The following is a 27,043-nucleotide window of genomic DNA, read 5'->3' as shown; positions in this document are numbered from 1 at the left end:
GTGTTTATCATACCCATTTAATTATGAATGAAGTATAAAATTGAATAAATCATACCATTAACGTTATAGTTTAGTTTATGACATATATTTCCATATATATATTTTAGCAATAGTTTTATTAGTTTTAGTTATATTTAAAAAAAATAATTTTAGAGAAACTAAAGAAAATATTATAACTAAGTATAATTTAAAAAATAAAAAATTTATTAAGTTTAATTATTTTAAATTTTTAATTAATATGCAAATTAATATTATTCTTTTTTCAAAAAAAAAAAAAAGAAATCACCCAGTTTAATTACCATATTACTTGTACTCCTAAAGAAAATTCTGATAAACTAATATTTTTCATACATGGTCTATATTTACCCAGTAACATCTTTATTTTTTTTTGTGTGGTTGATATTCACTCAAAAACGTAATAGATTACTTATGCATGAAAACTTAATGTGAAATTACACTTATATCCCTACCTAGCACATATAAAATATTTGTGTCAACTCAACAGGTTAGTATAACCGGTTATATTAGGTTAATATTGTCATTTATCTATTATTTATTGGCTTAAAATAATAGTTGTCAGAAAAAGAAAAAAATTAAAGGAACACATGTCACTTTTTTAGATTGTACTATGTTTGTTGATATAATATATATATATTATTTTTGTGAGTCACTAGTCACGCAATTGATACAATGCGTGACCACATCCAAAGTCTATATTTATATATATATATATATATATATATATATATCTCTATGTGAGGATAAAATCTTCAATTTCTAAAAGTTTTTTTATTATAATGTTTGAAGATATCTCTTAGAGTAAATGATTATAAGAAATTAAAAATATTCAAAATACAACTCTATCTATTTTCTCATTATTAATTTGATGAATTGTTTTTTTTTAAATATTTTACAAATTCAGTTATTTATAAAAATGAGTAATTAACTTATTGTTTGATGTGCTTTATGTACAGAATAAACCTATTGGGAATATTAATGACGATGACAAGTGAAAGACAGTGATGAGACTACAAGTAAGATTCGGTGATGACAACAGTTTTTATAAATCATATACATGATAATTTTTTTTATAAAATATATCATTTGTTGCATTTTTTTTTAATTCTAATTCAATTTATTCAAACAATGTAATATTTTAAAAGCTAACCTTATAATAATATATATTTATAATAAATTAATTAATTAAAAATTATTATATATTAAGTTTAAAATAGTTTGTACATTATTAATTTATTTTTCTTATATTATTAAGAGTAAAAGGTGAAAATTTAGTAAAATAATAATTCATTTTATAAATATGTATATATTTATATAGAATATCAAAATATAAATTTTTATATAATTTTATGATTTAATTATTATTGAACAAAGTACAACGAACGACTTGAAGCACGATTTATTTCCTAGTTATTTAGATGGTTGAGGAGTATTGAAGGATTGTAAAAGGAAATCATATGTGTCTTAATATGAAATTCCCATTGTGAGCTATTGGGTAGAGGAGTAAGACACCATTTTGTAACTAGTTCTTTTGTTCTTAACCTTGTACTCTTACATTCACTCATTCATCAATAAAGCTTGCAAAAAGACAAGGCAGTTTTCCATGGATTAGAAACCTTATAGAAAGGGCGTTAAAACTCGCGTCCATTTACTTTACTTTTCTGATCGACTTTATGTTTTTGGTATTAGTTCATTCTTGATTGTTGATCGTGATGTTAGACTTTTATTTGGGCTTACATTAAATTTTATTGGTTTTATTAGCTTAGATTTACAAAACCGATCCAAACCCCTCAATTTTCTGTCGTTTTCGTCGATTTTTGGCCTTTTCTCCGTCTCCGACCCGACCGCCTGGAACTGGGTTGTGCGACCCACTTTCAAACCCGGTTCAAGCTTGAAGATGAAGTCTGACAGCAAAGCCCACTCGCGCAGGCGGCACGTGGAGGCGTGTGGGGCTACGTTGGACGTCGTTTTTCGACGTTCTTTTTTCCAGCGTGTTTAAAATTTAATTTCTGATTTTTCTATGATTTTTAATTAATTTTTTGACTCTGTTTAATAATTATTATTATTTTAATGATAATTACGTAGTTAAAAAAATTATTAAAAATATTTTTTGATGATTTTTCGAAATCTGTCAATCATAGAAAATTTTATGGGTTTCTTCTCGTTCCATATGACATAGTCACTCTCTTGTTTAATTTATCTTGACTATGTAGTCTCCAAAATTTTCTTATATTCACATCTTTTGATTATTTGTTGTTCTAAAGTTATAAAACTTTATTGTTTGATACAAAAATAATGTGTTATGGTGGACACTTTATTTTTTGATTATTAATATAATAAAAGCAATTATACATCTATTTTGGAAATTTGGTTGAAAATTATTAATTTTCAATGATTGTTTTATCACCAAATTTCACATGTTAAAGAAAATATTATATCTTTTGGTTGACTATATGTGTAATTACTTGCCCAAATGTAGTATTTACATATATTAGTTCACATTCCATGAAGTGAGTTAATATTAAATGTATATATTTTAATTATTTGCCCAAAGGTAATAATTTAAATGTATAAATTTATTATTATTTTTTTTTTGCTTGAATTAATACATATTTTTAAGAAATTTATTTGCCCAAAGGTAATAAAATTCTTAAATGATATGTATTTTTTTTTTGTTGTTAACTTCATGAAGGTAGATGATGTGCGTGTTATATTCTCACCCCAAAGGGGAGTTTATAATGACCAGTTGACTCTACAATATTTTCTAATGCATTGCTCATATTGCTTATTCAAGTTTTAATTTTTTGGATTTTGCGGTCTCCTTTCTGGGAACAACAATAACGTTTTCATCTGAATTCTAAATGCTTCCAACTTTAAGACATGGAAACAAGATGTGAAAATTACTTTAGGCATAATAGATTTGGACTTATGCCTTCGAGAAGAAAAATCTGCTGATCTTATTCTAATATCAGAATTGTTGCCCAAAAATTCTTCATGCACATTGGAAAAATTCAAATCATCTTAGTCTCATTGATATGAAACGTTTAATTCATGAACATCTTTTGGTGGTTTGCCAAACACCACAAATGCTAATGAATATTTTAAAGAAGTGGAAAAAACTATTTAACTCTAGTGAAATCACTGCAGTTGGACATCTTTTGGATGCTATGACAACCATTCAGTATGATAAATCAAAGGAGTGAGAGGTTTTATTTTAAAAATCATTAAAGTTCAGTACAAGTTGAAAGATCATAATATTTCTCTTCCTGACTCTTACATCATTCATCGAGGTTTTCATACATCTTCTCACTATGTTTCTCAACTCAAGCCCAACAAAGGATAAAGAAAATATGAAAATAAGCAACCACAGCCAGGGGCTAAGGGATCTCAGAAAGCCAAATGAGAGGGAGTCAATGCTTACAGTGGGCACTTATATTGGAGTTGACGTTATTTATGTTGGCACATTAATTCTTGAATTACCGATTAGTGTTCAGATTGTTTTGAACAGTACTTTCTTGATTCCTACTTTTAAAGTAATTCAGTTTCGATTCCGCTTTTAGTTAAACAATGATTTTCTTTTCATTTTTGCCAATTATAGTGTTGACCTTATGTTTGACTTCGAATAATTGGAAACTATTTTTACTCTGATATTCTTTTCAAATTGTCATGGACTTCCTTAGCTTCTTTTTTCAATATTGTGAATATTGTTGATAAGAAATCTTATATTAAGATAACATCCTTATTATTATGACACGATAGATCGGGTCATATTTCTAAAGAAAGAATTGATCGATTCCTTCTAGCTAAAATTCTTCCTCTAGTTGATGTTTCTGGTTGGAATACTTGTGCTGATTGTACTTGTGAAAAATTGACTAAAATAAGAAAGCAGACTGCTAACTATAGTCACTCTTTATAAGAGATTATCCACACTGACATCAGTGGACCTTATTCCACCACGTTGTAAAGAAACAATTATTTTATAACTTTTATCGATGTTTTTTTTCTCTTATGGCCTCACCTACCTGATCAAAGACAATCCAACGCTTTTGATAAAGTCAAAATCTTTCGAAATGTTCTTGAGAAATAATTGGGCAGAGTCATAAAATTTGTTCATTTTGATCGCGGATGAGAATATTCTGGTTGTTATAAAGACTCTAAACAACACATGAGGCCTTTTGTTGAATATTTTCCAGAAAATTGTGTAGTTTCTCAATACTATATGTTAGGTTCACTGAGAAAAATGGCGTTGCTGAAAAGAGAAATCGCACTCTCATGGATATGGTTAGAAGTATGATGAGTAGATCAAATCTTTCGGAGTTTTTATGGGGTGAAGCACTTATGACTGCAACTTATATTTTAAATCATGTTCCCAGTAAATTTGTTCCCAAGACCCCTTTCGAGTTGTGGACTGGGCAGAAGCCTAGTCTGAATCATCTTCGTGTATGGGTTGTCCAGCTGAACTAAAGATTTATGATCCTAATTTGAAAAAGTTAGATCCGAGAACAAATCGTTGTTATTTCATTGGTTATCCAATGCGCTCAAAAGGCTATCGCTTTTACCGTCCTACTCGTGGTACGCAAATTGTTGAATCTCAGACTGCTAATTTCTGGAATTTGATGTTGCTAACAATATTCCTTCAACATCTCTTGAAATGGGGGAGTCATCTAAAGGAATTTGTATTCCTATGTCATTTTCAAGAGATGATAATGGTAGTCTCAATCCTACTCCAGTTGGTAATGCTCCTATTGTTGATGAATACATTGCTCCCGATATCGAAGATGATGAAGGTCCTATTATTGATGAAGGGCCTATTAATGATGAAGCTCCTATTGTTAATGAGAATCCTGTTATTGAAGAAATTCCAGTTGTGGAAGATGTTATTCAAAACAATGATCAACAAAGAGAAGTTATTCCAGAAGTACCTCCTCTAAGAAGATCTCAGAGACAAAAGAAGTCAACAAAGTGTCATGATAATTTTGTTTATCATGGAGAAGGAGAATATGATATTGATCATTTTGTGGATCCTGTCACTTTTAGTGAAGCACTTAATAGTCCACAATCTTCAAAATGGTTAGCAGCTACGGATGATGAGATCGACTCCATGAAGAAAAATGGTGTATGGGAGCTAGTTTTATTACCTGATGGTTTTAAACCAATAGGTTGTAAGTGGATTTTAAAGGCTAACAGGGATAAAAAGGGACAAATTGAAAGGTTTAAAGCGCGTTTAGTGGCTAAAGGCTTTACTCAAAGAGAAGGTATTGATTACACTGAAACTTTCTCACCTGTTTCCACTAAAGATTCATTCAGAATTATTATGGCCTTAGTTGCGCATTTTGATTTAGAGTTGCATCAAATGGATGTTAAAACTGCTTTTCTGAATGGAGAATTGAATGAGAAAGTCTATATGTCTCAACCTGAAGGCTACAAGGAGAATGAAAAAGAACACTTGGTTTGCAAGTTAAAACGATCCATTTATGGTCTCAAATAGGCATCTCGCCAGTGGTACTTAAAGTTTGACAAGGTTGTGATATCGTTTGGTTTCGTAGAGAACAAGTTTGATCAGTGTATTTATATGAAGATCAGTGGGAGTCGTTATATTTTTCTTGTTCTTTATGTAGACGACATTTTACTTGCCAGCAGTGATTTGTCATTACTAAATGGGACCAAAAATTTTATGTCTTCCAATTTTGATATGAAAGATCTTGGAGAGGCATTCTATGTTTTGGGGATTGAGATCCATCGTGACAAGAATCGAAAAGTTCTTGGCTTACCTCAAGAAGTTTACGTTACTCGTGTGCTCAAAAGGTTCAATATGGATTTGTGTAAAGCTGGTTTCGTTCCTATTCTGAAAGGGACAAATTTACTAAGCAACATTGTCCCAAGAACGACTTAAAAAAGAGAAGCAATGCAGAATATCCCATATGCAAGTGCAGTAGGGAGTTTGATGTATGCTTAGGTTTGCACTAGACCTGATATTGCTTTAATGGTCGATGTTCTTAGGAGATATTTATCTGATACTGGCCATGATCATTGGGTTGCAGCCAAGAAAGTTTTGAGATATTTGCAAAGAATGAAGAGTTTTATGCTTGTGTATAAGCATGTTAACAATCTTCGAGTTGTTGGTTATTCAGATTCAGATTTTGGTGGTTGTGTAGATGATTTAAAGTCAACTTCTGGCTATATTTTCACCTTGGCGAGTCTTTGCTATTTCTTGGAAGAGTGTTAAACAGACTTTGATCACATCATCTACTATGTATGCTGAGTTTGTTGCATGTTATGGGGCATCTTTGCAAGCTTTGTGGCTGAAGAATTTTATTTCGGAGATACGAGTGGTTGATTCTATTTCCACACTTATGCTAATCTATTGTGATAATAATGCTGCTGTTTTCTTTTCAAAGAATAACAAGATTAGTAGTGCTTCTAAACATATGGAAATAAAGTATCTCACTATTAGAGACTTGGTGAAGAAAGGAGACATTGTGATAGAATATTGAAAGACCAAGTTGATGTTTGCAGATTCTCTAACCAAAGGATTAAGTGTCATATTGTTTGATAAACATGTTTTTAATATGAGCATTTTATAATCTTTTGTTCTTTTGGGTTAGTGATAGTTTCTTGTTTTATCTTTTGAGATTACATTTAGATGTAGGTTATGAACTACTTTGTGGGCTAATAATTTTTATATTGGATGTTTATGCTTTCAGTTAAGCTTTGTTATATTCTCGAGAATAATTGAATTGAAAGCATGTAGTTCATATCTTGTTGTGATCATTGTATTTTAAGTATATTTACTAAATGACAATGATATTTTGTTGGCTTAATGTTTTAAGCAAGTTTAGTGACACTTACTTATTTATTAAGTAGTGTATGTTTAATTTCACTGGCTTATTTATTCAGCATCACGATATCAGTGAAATTGAGGACTGATAAGGATATTATGTTATTTTAAATTGATCACATGTTGAACATAATTTCTTACCACACTACTAGACTTATTGACCATGTCGATTTAATACTTTAGTATTTGTGATTATGAATGTCTTTTGTTGGGTTAAAAACAATATGATTGTCATAGTTCATTATCAAAGGTTAAATTGGACCGGTATGTTGAGATGCTATCAGAGAACTATCATTTTTAAAGTGGCCACAAATGTTTTCCTGTTGTTCAACCCATGAGTCGTTTTTAAACAAAATTATTTTGATATATAATATATATGTATTAAAATTAATATAGCGCAAGTGGGAGAATGTTAGACTTTTATTTGGGCTTACATTAAATTTTATTGGTTTTATTAAAACTTGGGTTGATTGGATAGTTCTTTGCTGTGTTAGCCTATGTTGTTAGTGATCAATTGTTAATGGGCTTAGCATCTGTGTGTAAAGTCTAGGTGAAGCAGAAGTGTGGGCTTTTCTAGTTGACTGAAGCCTTTGATGAGCAGGCCCAGCCCAACAAGGGTTTTGTAGCTAAGTCTCCTCCCTAACTCTATAAATACATATTGTCTCATCACAATTGTATACCTTTTGATAATTAGATAAATAAACTGCTTCTGATTTAGAGATCTAGGGAGGAAGACTTAGTTGATAGTATTGCACTATCAAATTGGAGTAACTGTTGTGGATCAAATAGATATAATTGATATGGATCAATCAGGTACACATACCTAATTATTATATATTACTATTGTGTTATATGTTATATACAAATAGATCTTGGGTTTGTTATTAATTTTTCTAACACGTGCTTTAACTCAAATTTTTAGTGTATTATTCTTGTTGTTTTTGTTTGTTGATTCTTGCAGGTGTTTTAACACCACAGAGAGATCATATTTATGCATTTACGTAGCTAAATACTTTTTTTTCCTAGTTTTATTTTGCTACATGGCAATAATATATGGAGGAGATATCCAAATAGGCCATTTTCTTTCTTGTTTTTGTTTTTATTCCATAAAAGGCCACTCTCAACAAATAGAAAAGAAACCCTTCATTAATTAAACGCAAGAAGACAATTAAGAAACATATACATCCAAACAAGAACTCACATAAACAAATAAAACAAGACAAACACATACGAGAAATACCCTAAAGTCATAATGATGTTAAACTAGACCAAACCAGCCACAACAAATGTCCCAAGGGCACTTGTGATTATTTCTGAAACAAACCACACCAGTACACACACCTACAATATTCTCAAACACAGAGCATAGAACATAACAATGAGAAACATACAAGACTACTACATAGTTTTCTAATAAGTTGAAGTTTTTGATGATGGGGTGTTTTGTTGAACATCAGCTAAGGCCAATCCAGGGGTATAACATTCTCCCTGCGAGGTAGCTGAGCACATCATTGGGTAGCAACAGGGATCTGATAGCAAAGCACAACCTTCGCCAGCTTGTTTACAGCTTGAGACAGGTTCACATCTTCGATTCTCACCCCATCCTCCATCACCTATACAATGCAGTCCTTCACAGCAAATCTTGCCTTGTGCCCAGGGCCGGTCCTAGGGATAGGCCGGCTAGACTCGTATTTAGGGTCCACACTTTCCGTGAGCTTAAAATAAAAAAATAAAAAAAAAATTATTAGGCTTTTATTTAAGTAAAATTTAAATGTATTATAATCAACAAATATTCATAGTTTGGTTGAGGTAAATGACATAATATTCAAGTGGTGGGTTCAAATCATGAGGTTCTAAATTCAGATGAATATCCGGTTGTAGTGAACCAAAGCACCCCACAACAATCACACCCACTACCAACGCCATTACCATAAACTTCTTCATCATTTACTCTCCTAAACTTAATTAATATTTTTATTTCTTTTGTAATTCGTTTACACACTTGTTGATGTAATGGCCTACTGTATTTATAGGAGAAAGAAAGGAACTTTTCCTTTAATAGTTTCACATATTAATTGCACAAATTTTGGTAGATGGGTGTGTCAATGTAATGTACGCATGTTTTAATTGTGTGGTGCAGAAGGTCATCATCAGCTTCTGAAAAGTTGAGCAGGTCATGTATTAGAGACACATTTGTGTGTCGGAGACTTTTTTTTTCAATCAACTACACTTTATTTAATATGTATAAAAGCCATATGCATACACCATGAAGCAGTACTGTGTATAATATAAAAATTTCATATATTGAATTTTATATGATGAAACATGTACTTTTCTGCATATCAATGAATTGACCCACACATGTGAGAAGCTAAATGCATATTAATTGGAAGCTATAATGAAAAGGACAAAAAAAAAAGATTATTAAACATTAAATTTTGTACGTACACATAGGCAGAAACAACCATCAATGCCAATTTATGGCATTTCCTTCACTAATGTTCTAGGCCCACATACAATGTTAGAAAGATATTTGAAAATTTTAATTACTTTTTTGTGTGAAAAAAAAAAAAAGAGAATCACATTATTTAAGTATAAAAGACGAATGGTAAGTCACATGTCTAATTTATTATAAAACTAGTAAACAATTCGGGTTTTGCTGTGGTATATTTAAATTTTTTTAAATATAAATGTAAAATAAATTATATATGATAATGGTTATTTATAATTTTTTACCCTGAAATTGCTCTTAAATTTTTCAGTCCATTAAAAATAATTCTTAAACTATTTATTGGGCGTTTGGTATGAGAATATGATTATAAGAAAATGGATAAACTGTATTTGGCTGTAGGAAATATTATTTCTTTTGTAATTCGTTTACACACTTGTTTGATGTAATGCCCACTATATTTATAGGAGAAAGAAAGGAACTTTTCCTTTCATAGTTCCACATATTAATTGCACAAATTTTGGTAGATATGTGTGTCAATGTAATGTATGCATGTTTTAATTGTGTTGTGCAAAAGGCCATCATCAGCTTCTGAAAAGTTGAGCAGAACCATGTATTACAGACACATTTGTGTGTCAGAGACTTTTTTTTCAATCAACTACACTTTATTTAATATGTATAAAAGCCATATGCATACACCATGAAGCTGTATATAACATAAAATTTTAATACTGACTAAGTGTTCACACACATCATTAATCATAGTATATAAGACTTTGAAGAATCAATCAACAAAAAAAAAAAAAAATTCAGGTTCAGATCTTGATAATGCTTTGTTATAGAAATGAATCAACGGCTAGAGATCTAAACGGAATAAGTCATTATATTCCACTGCAATCAATGTAAGGTTTCTTAAACTTTATATGTGTTTATTTACATTGTTTTAAAAATTCATATTAGGATATTAAACAATAGGTAGTAAATCTAAATCCTCTTAAAATAATTACAATGATTCCTGTTCTCTTTGATGGATTCTTGACCAAAATTATAAGGAATGGAAACTCCAAAATAATACCAAATTTCACAAGTATGATATTTTCTGAAACATCCTCATCATTATTATATAAGGGTATAAAATTTAGTGGTAGTATTCACATGAGTTAATTTTATAACAAGTGTAAAATATCATTTTCAAATAACTTACCTTTATTTTCGTGCATTATTGCCTCGATAGTACATGGGAGAAATAACAACAAGATGGCCGACGGAGTCGGAGAAAGAGCAAGGAGATGCCCTTTGTTCGTCGGAGTCGGAGAAAGAGCAAAGAGATGCCCTTTGTTCGCCGGAGTCGGAGAAAGAGCAAGGAGATGCCCTTTGTTCGTTGGAGTCGGAGCAAGAGCAAAGAGATGCCCTTTGTTCGCCAGAGTCGGAGAAAGAGCAAGGAGATGCCCTTAGTCAGCCGGAGTCGGAGCAAGAGCAAAGAGATGCCCTTTGTTCGCCGGTGTCGGAGCAAGAACAAGGAGATGCCCTTTGTTCGCCGGATTCGGAGAAAGAGGAAGAGACCCTTCCATGGCAAGTCGATCGATTATTTTTAAAGAAACAAATAAATGAACCGGGTGTAACCGGTATAGCTAAGCAGAAGAGACATTAATACTCAAATTTTATTACTTTTAAAAAATATCTACCATTGATTTAAATCTAATGGTCTTTATTAAATAAACACGTCCATCCTAATTTTTTTTTACTGGTCTTTAGCCAGCCCCGTCTATTGTATTATATTTGTATGTACATATATATAATAAGATTTCAGTAAATAAATTATTTGTTTAATTTGCAAATAAATGCTTTCCTGTTTTTGTTTTTGCTGCATCGTTTTTTGTTTTCTTCCATAAAATTATGGTCACTCCCAAATCCCAAGCACAGATCATAGAAACCCTTTCATGAAAAGCCAGAGAAGAACTCATAAACAAATAAAACAAACCGTCACAAGAAAATGCCTTACATACACAGGGAATGCTAATTAATCTCAAAGCTAAACCAAACACACAACAAAAAATGCCCAATGGCACTTTTCATTATTACTGAAACAAACCACACCACACCAAGCTACTACATGCTTTGTGAGACTAAGGGCCAAGGACACTTTCTATAATTACTAAAACAAACCACACCACACCAAGCTACTACATGCTTCGTTGAGACTCAGCGCTAATGGCACTTTATATTAATTATATCTTATGAGGCGTTTTGTTGAACATCTAGCTCCAAACCAGGGGTAGCACAAAGTCCCCCCCGCTGGATAGATGTGCAACGCATCGGGTAGCAACAGGGAGGTGATAAAGCAGCACAAGAATAGCCAGCTTGTAAACAGTTTGTTACATGGACACATTTCCGATTCTCACCCCATCCCCTCTCACCTTCACAATGCAGTCCTTCACAGCATGTCTTGTGTTGTGCCCAATGACAATATTCACCAGGTACCATACACCTGTTAGGTACCAAATTCAGATGAACATCCGATTGTAGTCGACCAAAGCACCCCACAACCATCACACCCACTACCAACGCTATTACCATAAACTTCTTCATCATTCTTTTCTTACTCTCCTATACTTTAATATATATATATATATTTTTTTTTTGTAATTTTTTTACACACTTGTTTGATGTAATGGCCACTGTATTTATAGGAGAAAGAAAAGGTACTTTTCCTTTAATAGTTTCACATATTAATTGCACAAATTTTGGTAGATGCGTGTGTGTCAATGTAATGTATGCATGTATTAATTGTGTGGTGCAGAAGGCCCTTACAGATAGATCATCAGCTTTGTGTGACTTTTGCTCAGGGATGGCACTCTATTAGGCCAATACTGAAAAATGTCAAGAAGACTTATACAAATTCAAGTAAATTTTGGGCACCAAATTCTAGCATAGTCACTAGTAGGGGTGTACATAATTGTTCCACGTAGAATAAATGGTAAAGTATTGAGTCATATACAAGAACACGGGTTACTCTACTCATTACCAATTGATTTTGAAATGAAATCCCATAAACAATTCATTTTTTATATAATATTTTTATTATATACATTTATATATAACATAATTTATATACATTAGTTAAAAAAAAAGGCCAACCATTCCATCCCCATGTACTTTTGGGGGAATGACTTCCACTTGTGAGTAAAACAAAAGCAAATATATTCATACAAAACTATTAGATTATTTTAATATTTAAATTGAAGGTCTTTCATAAATAGAATATTATTTTTTATCAAAGTTGTAAAGTAATACTTAAATTATCCTAAACCAGATAATACATGTGTTGGGTAGGTGAAATGACTATACAGATTTATTAAAAAATAAATGGCTTTGTTTTTCTTAAAAAAAAAATAGCTTTTTTGTAAATTTGGATTGAATTTAATGAGACCAGAGACAGAGTTCATACAATGGTAAAATACATGTGTTGGGTAGGTGAAATGACTATACAGATTTATTAAAAAATAAATGGCTTTGTTTTTCTTAAAAAAAAATAGCTTTTTTGTAAATTTGGATTGAATTTAATGAGACCAGAGACAGAGTTCATACAATGGTAAAATACAAAGTTTATATTTTTGAGTAATTTATGGGCATAAATACTTAAGTTTAACCCCCAGTTATAAATAAATAGCTAAATTTAATTTTTGGCGGTAATAATAGCTAAGTTATATTTTTGAAACTCTGTAAGTACCTGACCATTAAATATTAAATCATTATCCACGTGTCATTTTCTGATTGGTATATTTAAATTAATTTTTTTTGAAAAAATAAATATATAATGATTTTGACTAATAAGAAATTGCCAAATGGTAATTTACTTGACACTTAACAGCTAGATACATACAAACTTTCAGAATTATAACATAGGTATTATTACCGCCAAAAATTAAACTTATGTATTTATTTACAACTGGGAGTTAAACCTAGGTATTTATACCGCAAATTACTCTTTCTTTTTATGTGTTAAAGTTTAAAACTTGAAAAATATTTTTGAGAGAAAAGAGTGTATACAAATTTAAAGAGAGAAAGAAAGAGAGAAACAGAAATGATAGTTATGAGAAATTATATAGCAAAAAATAAAATTAAATAAAATTGAAAAAAATAATAATTATATATTTCTTGACTATTGGATTAAATGATTAATAATCATCCAATGGTCATTATTATTATTATTATTTAAAAAATAAATAATAAATATATGAAGTTTTGTAACTCCCATTACACTAGGCTATAAATAAGTGTTTGAACTTTTGAGTTTTCACGTGGCAAAAGAAATTTAACTAATTAATAAATTACTAAAGTAATATTTTAACTGTTAACTTTTTTTTTTATTTATTTTTTAACAAAATTAAGTGACTAAATTCAAAGAGTTAGCGGCTTAAATTATCTTTACCATATAAAAATTATTTTTTAGCACATCAATAGTTGCATCATATTAAATAAGATTTTTATGATAGGTTAATTTCACTTGTATATATATTTTAGAGAATAATGATGGAAAATATGATTTTTTTTCATTTTTATTTATTAAAAATAATATAAGCTTGTCATGTTTATGTTTATTAAATTGTATAAATGTCTATACTTTTTAATTATTTTAATGTTTTTTTCATATAATTCCTCATAAATATTCAATAGGCTAATTTAGATTTTTGACCACTGAATTACGTACCAAATCATGCTCAGAACTAACGAGATTATTAGAGTTAAAAATTTTTGTCTAATTTTACTAAACAAAGTCTAACGTGGATGAAATACCCCCTACTTAGGATAAGCATGTAAGATTTACTCCACATTGTGTCGGTAGGTCTTGATCTATAAAGATCGAGTAAGTTTTAAAGCATATCATCATAGAGAATTACAGTTATTTGAGCAATCCACTGAGTAGCTAGTTCTTGCTACCTGATCAGACTCTACAATCGTTCTGAAATACCCCCTAATTAGGATAAGCGTGTAACATTTACTCCACACTGTACCGGTAGGTCTTGATCTATAACAATTGAAATATATGGGTATCGTGGATACCATTTCTAGAATAAATGTTTTCAAGGCGGCGATCGTGGGAATTTGACGGAGTAGTCAAATATGTCACGATAATAAAATATAAATTAGATTTTTATTCTGGACTAGTTTAAAGTGTTGGGTTGTCGGTTTTGCGGATTAGTTAGAATTACCAAAATGCCCCTAGGTTATTCTATAGCTTCATTTTTATGGGGAAGGGTAAAATAGTCATTTTACCCTATTTTATTTCTATGTACCCTTCTAGTGAATAGGCTGATTATTAAGTTAATATTAATATATAAAAATTTAGGTTATCAATTATCTTATGTAATTAAGGGATAAAGCCAAAACATAGAAAATTCTTCCCCTCCCTCTTCTACCATTCGAAACCTTAAGGGCCAGCCACAACCAAGGAGTTTTTCTTCCATTTTCAGCTGGAATTTATCAAGAGTAAGAGTGTTTACACAAGAGGTAAGTTCTTGGTGCTTTTCCTTTGGATTTCTTAGACTTAGATTAGGTTTTAGGTTAGGGTTTCAAGACTTTTACAATTAAAGAATAATTGAGATTAACATTTGTTTTTAGGTTCAGATTAAAGCTTGTTTAAGTTAGGTTTGGGTAGAAATAGGACTGCTGGTGTTAGGTTAGAGAATTGAAGGTTTGATATGAGGCAATTTCTATGTAATTATGCTATTGATCTTTAATTTGATGAACTGAAGTGATATGGTGCTTTGTAAATATTGTGTATATGTTATTCATCTATTCTGGAGCTGTTGGACAGGTTTGGAGGGGGTTTGGTTTGAATTTTGGGAAGAAAACTCGAATTTTTGGGTATGCCAGAACTGGTCGACCGGTTGCCCTGCAGGGGGAAATTTTGGATTTTCTTCGAGTTTTGTTTTGGCTTGGGGTGGTATCCAGTACCTTTTTTAGGGTATTTATGTGCTGTGTTACCTATTTTGGGATTGTTGGAAGTTGGGTTATGTCTGGTTTCAAATTTAGGATTTTGTTTTGGAGTTTTGATTTAAGGCATTTATTGAGTTTTTGTTATCGTGACATTGGATCAGGATCGCCCAGCTTTGTTTCCACTCAGGTCGGTCCGCACACCTGATTTCTGGACTGAGGTAAGAAAAGTGTTATGCATCACTTCGGATTAAGTGATTGGTGATTGTGTTTATTATAGTCTCAATTATGATCGGCATCCTGGTTATGTGTTTATTATGCCTTGGTTATGACCGAGGGTTGGAAACAGTCATTACCGTTACGAGTAATTACTCTTGAAATTACGGATAGGTTTCTTACTTATCGTTTGCTGTATCGGGGAACGATATTGACATACATAGCTCGTGGTTATCGAGTGGTAACGGTACTTTATGAAGTACTGAGATTGTGTGATTATTATTATGAAGTTGTATAAGCATGTTAGTGTGCGATGTGTTATGTTTGCGTGCATTTTGTTACGATATGATTAATTGAGGTTTATGTTGTTATGGTTTAATCACTTTTTTGGCTGAGTCTCTATGACTCATAGGTGCTAATGTTGGATATTTATTTTACCAGGATCTTAGATCTACTCACAAGTATGTTATTTAAACACCCTAAATGTGAACTTTCTAAAACGATAAATTAAACACATATAAAGTTAAGAAAACCTTACATTGATGCAGCGGAATTAATGTCTCCTTCCACTCAGATCTCTAACCCTTGTATTCTTTTTGTAGCAGAGTATAATCAAGATCTGAGCCCGAATGTCCTTCTTCTTCAAGTTTGATCATTCACAGTCTTCCAATCTATGATTGAGTTACTGCTTGCTGTGTGTGGGCACTTACTCTCTCACTAGGGTCGAAATTGATGAAGAAGAAAAGAGAAGAGGGATTTCGGCCAGGTATAGAAAGTGGGGAAGGCTCAGTTTTTCTGAAGAGAGAAATTTCTGTTAGAAAGATGATCTGAAAACTTATGATACGGGTCCGATGGTCTCGGTTTGTTCAAAATAGAAATCGGGCCCGATGGGTCCAATGCTCGGACCGATAGGGGTCCGATGGTCATGGTTTCTTCAAATTGAAATCGGGCCCAATGGGTCCGATGCTCGGGTCCGATGGTCCGATGGGATTTGGGGGTCCGATGGTCCGATGCTATGGTCCGATGGGATTTGGGGGGTCCGATGGTCATAAGGGTAGGATTTATTTCCAATTTGGTTTATGCTGATCTTTTTCTTTAATTGATTTGAGTATAATTAGAATATATATTTATTAGGAAAATAAAGTTATTGTAATCTACTCTAATTAATTTTTAAAATGGTATATGGGGCTATTTAAAGATAGGAGTTAATGTTATTAATTTATTATTATTACTATCATAATGTCATTATGGTAGGATTTATTATTATTTTTTTTTAACAGATATATTATGATATTGTCTTAAATATAATTTAATATATAATATTATGAAAATCTTTTTTTTTTTTGTAAAATATTATGAAAATATTTTTAGTATGCATATAAAATGTATGAGTGGAGTTCGGTTGGAGTTATTGAATGAATAAGGGATTGAGAAGAAGAGAGAGGGGAGAGGGGTAATGTAAAGGGGGGTAAAATTAGATTTTAGAAAAAGTTATCCCATTTTACAAATGATACATAGTATTAGTTTAGGGGACCAATTTTTTAGATTTATTAAGCATGAAATTTCAAATTTTCCTATAAAAATTTCATATATTGAATTTTATATGATGAAACATGTACTTTTCTGCATATCAATGAATTGACCCACACATGTGAGAAGCTAAATGCATATTAATTGGAAGCTATAATGAAAAGGACAAAAAAAAGATTATTAAACATTAAATTTTGTACGTACACATAGGCTGAAACAACCATCAATGCCAATTTATGGCATTTCCTTCAATAATGTTCTAGGCCCACATACAATGTTAGAAAGATATTTGAAAATTTTAATTACTTTTTTGTGTGAAAATAAAAAAAAAAGAGAATCACATTATTTAAGTATAAAAGACGAATGGTAAGTCACATGTCTAATTTATTATAAAACTAGTAAACAACTCGGGTTTTGCTGTGGTATATTTAAATTTTTTTAAATATAAATGTAAAATAAATTGTATATGATAACTCAATGGTTATTTATAATTTTTTGCCCTGAAATTGCTCTTAATTTTTTTACTCCATTAAAAATTGGCGTTTAGTATGAGAATATGATTATAGGAAAATGTATAAGTTGTGTTTAGCTATAGGGAATATTATTTCTTTTGTAATTCGTTTACACACTTGTTTGATGTAATGCCCACTATATTTATAGGAGAAAGAAAGGAACTTCTCCTTTCATAGTTCCACATATTAATTGCACAAATTTTGGTAGATATGTGTGTCAATGTAATGTATGCATGTTTTAATTGTGTGGTGCAAAAGGCCATCATCAGCTTCTGAAAAGTTGAGCAGAACCATGTATTACAGACACATTTGTGTGTCAGAGACTTTTTTTTCAATCAACTACACTTTATTTAATGGGTCATCATGTAGTCCTTCAGTTTAAAAGTGAGGAACGTACCACAATTGATTTCAAACCATCCGATCTCTAGGGAATAAAATTCAATGAACAAAACATGAGGGTAAATAGTACAAACATCAATTATTGAAAAGTTGGTCGCCGATTATTAACTTGTTGTGTATATACATCTAAAATTTATTAAATGTTATAATAATTTAATAATATTTATGTTATTATTATTTTAATTTGGGACAATAATATATTAATTAAAATTTATGTTCTCTTCAATTGATTGTAGCTTATCAAAATTTTGAAAATTCAGTTGTCAAATATTTTGTTGCGAGTCTATTTTTTCTTTTAAAAATTCATTACATGAGATTTAGATAGAATTAATTTTTTTTTTTTTGGTATTTTGGGAAACTTACAAAATATTATAAAATATAAAAAAATTTACAAATACACTATGACACGGATTTTTTTTTTTATATTTTTACTATACCAATTTTACAAAAATATTGTGTTTAAAGTTTCAAAATTACAAATAATATTGTGTTTTAGTAAAATAAAAAAAATAACTCAAAACAACTAAAAAATAACCCTAGAACAACTTAACAAAACATATAAAAACAACTATAAATCAATAAAAATAGGGATAATTGCGGCAAAAGTCCCCAAAAATTTAAGTTTGATGCCGATTAGTCCTCAACCTCAAAAATTGGCGGTGAAAATACCTAAGGTCCCAATTTTTGTTTGTCCGTTGGTCCTTTTTCTAACGGATCCGTTAAACCCAAATAAAGTGCCACGTGTCAATTTTTTATTGGTCCAAATAATAATTTTAATTAAAAAAATTTAAAATAAAATAAAAAACTAAAAAATATATTTTAAAATTATAATTTTATTTTATTTTATTTTATTTTTAATTTTATATATTTTTTTTTCTTATTCATCTTGTTCATGAACCCAACCAACATGAAGTTTGACCGATTGACTTCCTGAAATTTTCAAATCAACTCCAAATCACAAATTAAAGAAATCTGCATTCAGAAACTTAAAAAAGAAAACGAAAAAAAAAGCAAAAACCATCTTTAACATCACCAAACAAATACAAATTAATGAACAAAATAATAAAAAAAAAAAAAAACTCATAAAATAAAAATACCCAGAAAATAATAAGCAAAAAAACCAGAAAATAATAACAATAAAATTCCAAACACTATTCCTTCCTGAAAAATTCCAAATTCAAATTGAAATTGAAGCTCCTTAAAGAAGTCCAAAATAAAATATGAACGGCAAATAAATAATCTTACAGAGAAGCCACCCAGTCTGCAAAGGCACCAGAATCTGAAGGCAGCCTCCTTGTAGTAGCCACAACGATGTTCCTGATAACAAATCCCATCTCAATTTTCTCCTCAAATATTATTTATAAATAACGTGTGTGTATCTGTACATATATGTATATATATACACATAAAAATATGTATTGTATTTATAAATATATTTATATATAGAGAGAGAGAGAGAGAAGAGAAGGAATTTTTGAGGTCTCGAACTAAAACATGGATGTATATATGTAGGTGTTATATATGAAAGGTGGGGTCTCTTAAATTGTATCAGAGAGATTTTTCGAGAAGAAAGACAAAACAAATTTAAAATAAAAATTAAATAAATAAATAAATAAAAAAAGTTTAAAACTACTTGAGAGAGAAAGAGGGAAAGAAAGAGATTGTAACACCCTAACTATCTTAGGCGTATTACGTGATTTTTAAACGTACTGTGCAGCTCGTTGCTAGTCAACGAGGTTTATGGAAAAACGTGATTAATTAAAATTTTGCTTTTTCATTAAACTTATAAACCATTTTGCAAAAAGTCTCGGGATCCCGATTTATAAAAATATTTACAAACGTTTTTACTGTTCAACTTTTACATCAAAATAAAGTCGTCTAACGACAGTTACAAAATCTCAGCCCTGCTGTCCCGAGGATTGTACGCTCCAGGCCTAACCGCCCCGACATGTACAATCTCATATGCTCGGTCACGGTCCATCAGCTACAGCCTTGCCTTTACCTACACATGAACGTAAACTGTGAGTCGACAGACTCAGTAAGAAAAGCATAATAATATCATACATAAAACCGAGTAGTGTCCAACACGATGCGAGTCCCGCTATCTTGCCATGTCCAACATGGTGCCGAGCACTTCTTGCCATGTCCAACATGGTACCGAGTTTTGAACGTTCGGGGGACGGTACTATTGACAAGTATCCTCTGATCGGTCGAGCCGGTCATACTCCGGCTTGGTCATACTCCGGCTGTACCGACGGGATAGGTCAATAGCCGAACCACCAACCAAGTGTCGGCTGATCGGTCGAGCCGGTCATACTCCGGCTTGGTCATACTCCTGTACCGACGTGACAGGGTTGGGTGGTTCGAAGCCTAAATACATATCTAATGTAATCTAGCAGGCTTCCTACATGCACGCGAAACATGTAATCTACATATGCATACTTGTTATACTAATCTTACCGGATTCGATTTCAGTGTGCGGTCAACCCGACCGGAACCGAAGCCGAACGGCGGATTCGGCTCCTAAACCATAAAAATCACAACGCTATAAGTGACACGCTAAATCACTTCCGGGGACTAAAACTTGAAACTAAAAGTTTCCTATCGATAAAAAGCATGGCAATACCCCTAAAAACCCAAAAACGAGGAAAACTAGGGTTCTGAAAAATCCCCAACCGGCAGACCGGTTGCCCAACCGGAATTCCGGTTACGGGAAATTCGAACCCCCATCCGAATTCCGGATGCTCAGCCGAATTCCGGTTCCTCGCGAGCGACAACCATAAAATCTCATAACTTGACCAATTCGACCCCAATTGGTCCCAAACTTTCCAGACCTGTTCTAAATACCCTAAAGAACAAATCCAAGGCAACAAACCTACCCAGAAACCACAAATACCAAATTTGCCATTGGAGCTCAAGCTTTGAGTTCCAAACTCAAGCTTGAGCAAACCACCTAAACAAGCAATCAAACTAGCTTAAAACCCCTTAAACTAGCATAATATAACCTCTGCAAACTAACAGAAACATCCAGCAATAACACAGAAACATATCATATCATTTCATCCAAAAAAATCACATATTTTACATAAAAACAACAAAGCTTTGAACACCCTATCTAGCATGCTTCAAACCACTCAATTAACATCACATAACATACTTTGAATCACACAATTTAACCATAAAAACACAGCAGCAAACTCAACTAGAAATCATGCATGCATCACATTTTTTTCACATTTTTCTCAAGAAATTTAAAGAGAAGAAACTAGGGAACACATACCACAACAAGAGATCTCTAGAGTAGCAAATTAGGGCTTGAATCACCACCAAAAATCCTAGCTTTGAACCCCAAGTCTCAGCCGAAATGCAAGAGGAAAAGAGAGAGAATTTTCTATTTTTTAAACTTTCTAATTTTTGACTAAGTGAAAAAAGCTTGAGAAAAGAGGAATATAAGCCATATAAATCATTTATTTCAGCCAACATAATAAGAATAAACATTTATTTTTTCCCATTTAATAAACTCATATAAGACAAAACACTAATGGGGCAAAAAGACCATTTTGCCCCTCCACCATAAAATCACAAAAATCATACTAAAGGGGTATTTTTGGGACATTCTAAATTCCCGGCCATTCCCGACATTCCCAATGTCTAAAACCCGTCCCCAAAATACTAACATACTAAGTTGTGATTTCTACTGAGCCAAACGCGCGTTCCAAAATACGGACACGGAAATGCGAAATATAAAAGCTACTGATAACATACTCATGCATATCTGAATTCCATAAATATCAATAATAAATTATTTAAATGGCTATTAATAATTTCATGATTAAACATAAACAACTGCTAATTTCCAAATTAACTAAGCGGGCTTTACAACTATCCCCCCCTTAAAAGGATTTCGTCCCCGAAATCTAACCTGAATAACTCTGGATATTGAGCTCGCATATCTGACTCAAGCTCCCAGGTGGCTTCTTCCACCTTACTGTTTCTCCAGAGAACCTTGACCAACGCTATGGTCTATTCCGAAGGACTTTATCCTTTCTATCCGGGATCCGCACCGGCCGTTCCTCATAAGACATGTCCGACCGAAGCCGAAGGCTCTCATAAGCGAGTATATGAGAGGGGTACGAAACGTATTTTCTCAACATTGAGACATGAAATACGTTGTGCCCGCCGATAAAGCCGGAGGCAATGCTAACCGATATGCCACTTGACCTATCTTCTCGAGAATCTCGAAAGGTCCTGTAAACCTAGGGCATAACTTGCCTCTTTTCCCGAAACGTTTAATCCCCTTCATCGGAGATACTCGCAAAAACACATGGTCCCCTACTCGGAACTCAACATCCCTACGTTTCGGATCTGCGTAACTCTTCTGTCTGCTCTGTGAGGCAAGCATTCTAGCTTTTATCTTTTCTATTGCCTCATTGGTCCGCTGAACCGACTGCTGGACCTAGGTATTTCCTCTCCCTGTCTCATCCCAGTGGATAGGGGATCCGCATTTTCTACCGTACAACGGTTCGTAGGGTGCCATCCCTATCGTACTCACAGTAGCTTGTTGTTGTAAGAGAACTCTATCAACGGTAGATCTTTACTCCATGAACCCTCAAAGTCCATAACACGGGCTCTCGGCATATCCTCCAATATCCGAATTGTCCTTTCGGATGACCATCCGTCCGAGGATGAAATCTTGTCTTGAATTTTAGTTTCGTACCCATTGCCGTTGCAAACTACGCCAAAATTTGGAGGTGAATTTCGGATCCCCGTCCGAAACTATAGATTTTGGTACCCCGTGAAGTCTCACTATCTCACGACATATAACTACGGCAATCGATCCACTCGAAAATGTCGTTCTAACCGGCGAGAAAATGAGCGATTTCGTAAATCGGTCCACCACTACCCGGATGGAATCATACATACCCGTGGTCCTAGGTAACCCGACCACAAAATCCATAGTAATATCCTCCCATTTCCATTACGGTAGGGTTAGAGGCTGCAACAACCCCGTCGGTCTCCGATGTTCGGCCTTGATCCGCCGACACGTGAGGCATCTCGATACGAATTCTACCAAATTCTTCTTCATACCGTTCCACCGAAGTACGGTTTCAAGTCTTGGTACATCTTGGTGGTGCGGGATGCGAGAGAATATGGAGTAGAATGAGCCTCCTCAAAGATCTCGTTTCTCAAGTCCACACTGTTCGGGACACAAACCCTGGCTTTATACAAAAGCATCCCACTATCTGACACTGAAAAGTCTTTGGCTTGACCAGCCAATACCTCATCTCGGATCTTCACTAACTCCGGATCTGTTGTCTGAGCAACCTTTATTCTTTCTAGCAGATCAGATTGCAGCGTTAAGTTGTGAAGCTGACCTACAACAAACTCAATGCTGAATCTAACCATATCCTCAGCTAGCTGGGGTGAGATCTGAACCATGCTAGCTACCTGCCCGGGACCCTTTCTGCTCAGGGCGTCGGCCACTACATTGGCTTTTCCGGGGTGATAGAGGATCTCGCAATCATAATCCTTCACTAATTCCAACCAACGCCTTTGTCTCATGTTCAAATCTTTCTGAGTAAAGAAATACTTGAGACTTTTATGGTCGGTATAGATCTCGCACTTCTCTCCATAAAGGTAATGCCGCCAAATCTTCAGTGCAAAAACCACTGCGGCCAATTCTAAATCATGAGTCGGGTATCGCTGTTCATAGTCCTTTAACTGACGGGAGGCATAAGCGATAACCCGATCGGCTTGCATCAATACGCACCCCAAACCCTGTTTGGATGCGTCACAGTAGACTACGAACTTCTCCTCGTCCGAAGGCAAAGCTAGTACCGGAGCAGTAATCAATCTCTGTTTCAGCTCCTGAAAACTAGCTTCGCATTTATCTGACCAGATAAATCGCTGATTCTTCTTTGTAAGTTCGGTCAGGGGCATTGAAATTTTGGAGAACCCCTCCACGAACCTACGGTAGTACCCAGCTAATCCCAAGAAGCTTCGATCTCACATCCTTGTCTTCGGTCTCGGCCAATCCCTGACGGATTCGATCTTCCCGGGATCCACCTTGATCCCGTCTTTACTCACAATGTGCCCTAGGAAGGACACCTGAGACAACCAGAACTCACATTTCTTGAACTTGGCGTAGAGCTTATGTTCTCGAAGTCGTTGCAGTACCATCTGAAGATGTAACTCATGCTCCTCTTCTGACTGAGAGTACACGAGGATGTCGTCGATAAACACAATCACACAGATATCGAGGAAATCCTTGAATACTCTATTCATCAGGTCCATGAATGCTGCAGGAGCATTGGTTAGTCCGAATGACATAACCAGAAACTCGTAGTGTCCATACCTAGTGCGGAAAGCCGTCTTTGGAATGTCCTCCTCTCGGATCCTCAACTGATGATAACCCGAACGGAGATCAATCTTAGAAAAGACCGTCTTCCCCTGAAGCTGATCGAACAAGTCATCGATCCTAGGTAATGGATATTTATTCTTCACCGTCAACTTGTTCAACTCTCTGTAGTCGATGCACATCCTCATAGATCCATCCTTCTTCTTCACGAACAAAACCGGGGCTCCCCAGGGTGACACACTGGGCCGAATGAACCCTATGTCAAGCAACCCTTGGAGCTGAATCTTTAACTCCTTAAGTTCAGCTGGAGCCATCCTATACGGGGCTTTGGAAACCGGATCCACCCCTGGTGCCAAGTCAATCACGAAGTCAATCTCCCGCTGAGGTGGTAACCCTGGAAGTTCTTCGGGAAAAACGTCCAAAAATTCCCGAACCACACTGATATCCTGCGGCGAATGGTGTACGGCCGAGTGGTGTCCACCACCACGGCCAGAAACCCTAAGCACCCACCGTGCAATAATTCTCTCGCTGACATAGCCGAGATCACCGGGATCCGAGATCCCTGAACCGAACCCACAAATACGAACGGTTCTTCACTTTCCGGTTGGAAGACCACCATCTTCCTCTTACAGTCAATGCTCGCCGAATATTTAGATAGGAAGTCCATTCCTAAAATAATATCGAATTCGACTAAGCTCATCTCTATCAGATCAGCGCTTAACTCTCTACCATCTATCCTGATCGGCATAGACCTAATCCACCTATTGGAGATAACCAATTCTCCGCTGTAACAGGGTTCCAAACCCTGATTCATATCTATCATAGGGTCTACCCAACTTACTAAAGACTCTGGCCGCCACATAAGAGCGTGTAGCCCCAGAATCAAACAGCACTGAATAAAGCGAGTTGTTAATAAAAAGCTGACCTGTAACAACTGATGGGCTGGCATCTGCATCAGCCTGCGTGATGGCGAATACCCTGGCTGGAGTGGGTATCGCTGGAGCTCTCGGTGCCTCTGGTCGGAGCTGGGGACATTCCCTCTTGAAGTGCCCGGGCATGCCACAATGAAAGCATCCCTGCCCCTTGCACTCACCCCGATGATGCCTCTTGCAGCTAGGGCACTCGGGATAGGAGAATCGGGTCTCATTACCACCAGGACGACTCCCTTTGTTCTGGTTCCCCCGGAACCTCTTGTTCTGACTCGAGCCGCCGGAAGCAGTGGGTGCCCTCTTCCTCTGATCAATGGCCGAACCACTACTCCCCCTGCTAAAGCCTGATGCAGGAGGGGTAGGAGCTCCGCCACTAACCGGAGTACTGGCTGATTCTGACATACACCCCACTGCGCCCTCAGCTCGCAGTGCCTTCTCCACCATCTGAGCATAGGTGGTGCTGTCGTCTGTGGTAATCATCAGGTCATGCCTGATCTTGGGATTCAACCCGTCCAGATACTTCTCCTTCCTGCTGAAGTCGGTCGGCACAATTCCCGAGGCTAACCTCGCCAGGCCACAACTGAGTAGTATACTCAGTGACGCTCATGTTCTCCCGCTGGGTCAGGTGAACGAACTCTTTCCTCTTGGCGCTTCTGACCGCCTCATTATAATATTTCGCGTTGAAGAGTTCTTGGAACCTTTCCCAAGACATGGTGGTGACATCGTGAATCTGAGACACCATGTCCCACCATACCAGGGCATCCTCCTGGAACTGAAATGTGGCGCACACCACTCTGTCATTACCGGTGACACCCATGAAGTTCAAGATTCTGGTGATCACCCTCAGCCACTGCTCGGCTTTCGATACATCTGGACCTCCCAGGAATACCGGAGGTGCTTGCTTCCGGAACCGCTCATACAATGGTTCCAATCTATGGGCCGCCACTACCATCTCGGCACAGGCGGCGGGGCGAGGTGCCACTGGAACTGCGGCCTTGGGCTGCGGGAGCACCTGCTTGTCTCAACCTCCGAATCTCGAGGTCTTGTTCTTCGATCCCGGCTTGCATCTCCGCAAACCGCAACTCCCAATTCGGGGCTCCACGATCGGCCGGGGAGCTGGGCGGCTGTGGCGGGTTCTCATCACCCGGCCACGAGCCCCGCCTCGGGGACCTCTGCCTCGGCCCACAGCGGGTGGGGGAACCGAGCTCCCTCTCCCCGATTCGACCCCACGGAGTTGCCCAGGCTCACGGTAGTCCGCCCGGCGTCCATCTAGTTAGAACCGCCCGCGAAACCAAGAGTTGGCATATCGGGTCGTATTCAAGGCGAGCTTACTAATGCCGCTTAATTTGGAAATTAGAAATGAAACATGCGCCTATTCTACTATCGGCTACTAACATGCTTCCTAACGGGCTTTTCTTTTTCATAACCGAATAAAATAAACTACTAAAGCAATAAAGGCTTACCGAACCGTGAACCGAGCTAGCTGCCGATGATGATTGTACATGTCGTGACGATCTTCGGAAGACAACACAGCGGCTACGATACCAAATTGTAACACCCTAACTATCTTAGGCGTATTACGTGATTTTTAAACGTCTTGTGCGGCTCGTTGCTAGTCAACGAGGTTTATGGAAAAACGTGATTAATTAAAATTTTGATTTTTCATTAAAATTATAAACCATTTTGCAAAAAGTCTCGGGATCCCGATTTATAAAAATATTTACAAACGTTTTTCTTGTTCAACTTTTACATCAAAATAAAGTCGTCTAACGACAGTTACAAAATCTCGGCCTCGTCGTCCCGAGGATCGTACGCTCCAGGCCTAACCGCCCCGACATGTACAATCTCATATGCTCG

At 35.0% G+C, this 27,043-nt stretch overlaps 1 protein-coding gene and 2 long non-coding RNA genes across 3 annotated transcripts; 2 read left to right on the top strand and 1 right to left on the bottom strand.

Annotated features, from left to right (window-relative positions):
* The first annotated feature begins 7,906 nt into the window (after positions 1-7,906).
* Positions 7,907-8,856, top strand: LOC133039004 (uncharacterized). The gene is made up of 2 exons (XR_009688546.1): positions 7,907-8,505; positions 8,666-8,856. It is a non-coding gene; the product is annotated as an uncharacterized LOC133039004 (long non-coding RNA).
* On the bottom strand, positions 7,985-19,484 carry LOC115694843 (uncharacterized). The gene is made up of 3 exons (XR_004007493.2): positions 19,145-19,484; positions 10,510-18,829; positions 7,985-8,571 (listed from the first exon to the last, which is right to left on the bottom strand). It is a non-coding gene; the product is annotated as an uncharacterized LOC115694843 (long non-coding RNA).
* LOC115694842 (uncharacterized) lies at positions 10,082-11,962 on the top strand. The gene is made up of 2 exons (XM_030621944.2): positions 10,082-10,207; positions 10,540-11,962. Exon 2 carries the CDS (start codon positions 10,543-10,545, stop codon positions 10,954-10,956), a length of 414 nt encoding a protein of 137 aa, XP_030477804.1. The 5' UTR covers positions 10,082-10,207; positions 10,540-10,542; the 3' UTR covers positions 10,957-11,962.
* Positions 19,485-27,043: the final 7,559 nt, after the last annotated feature.

Source organism: Cannabis sativa, chromosome 6 (genome assembly GCF_029168945.1).
Source record: "Cannabis sativa cultivar Pink pepper isolate KNU-18-1 chromosome 6, ASM2916894v1, whole genome shotgun sequence".
In the NCBI taxonomy this organism is placed as follows: domain Eukaryota; kingdom Viridiplantae; phylum Streptophyta; class Magnoliopsida; order Rosales; family Cannabaceae; genus Cannabis; species Cannabis sativa.
Note: the sequence above shows the minus strand (reverse complement) of the source record. Positions and strands in the feature narration are given on the sequence as shown.

Bases quoted from the DNA above. Each gene is read 5' to 3' on its own strand.
- LOC115694842 (XM_030621944.2), top strand. From the start codon at position 10,543: ATGGGAGAAATAACAACAAGATGGCCGACGGAGTCGGAGAAAGAGCAA.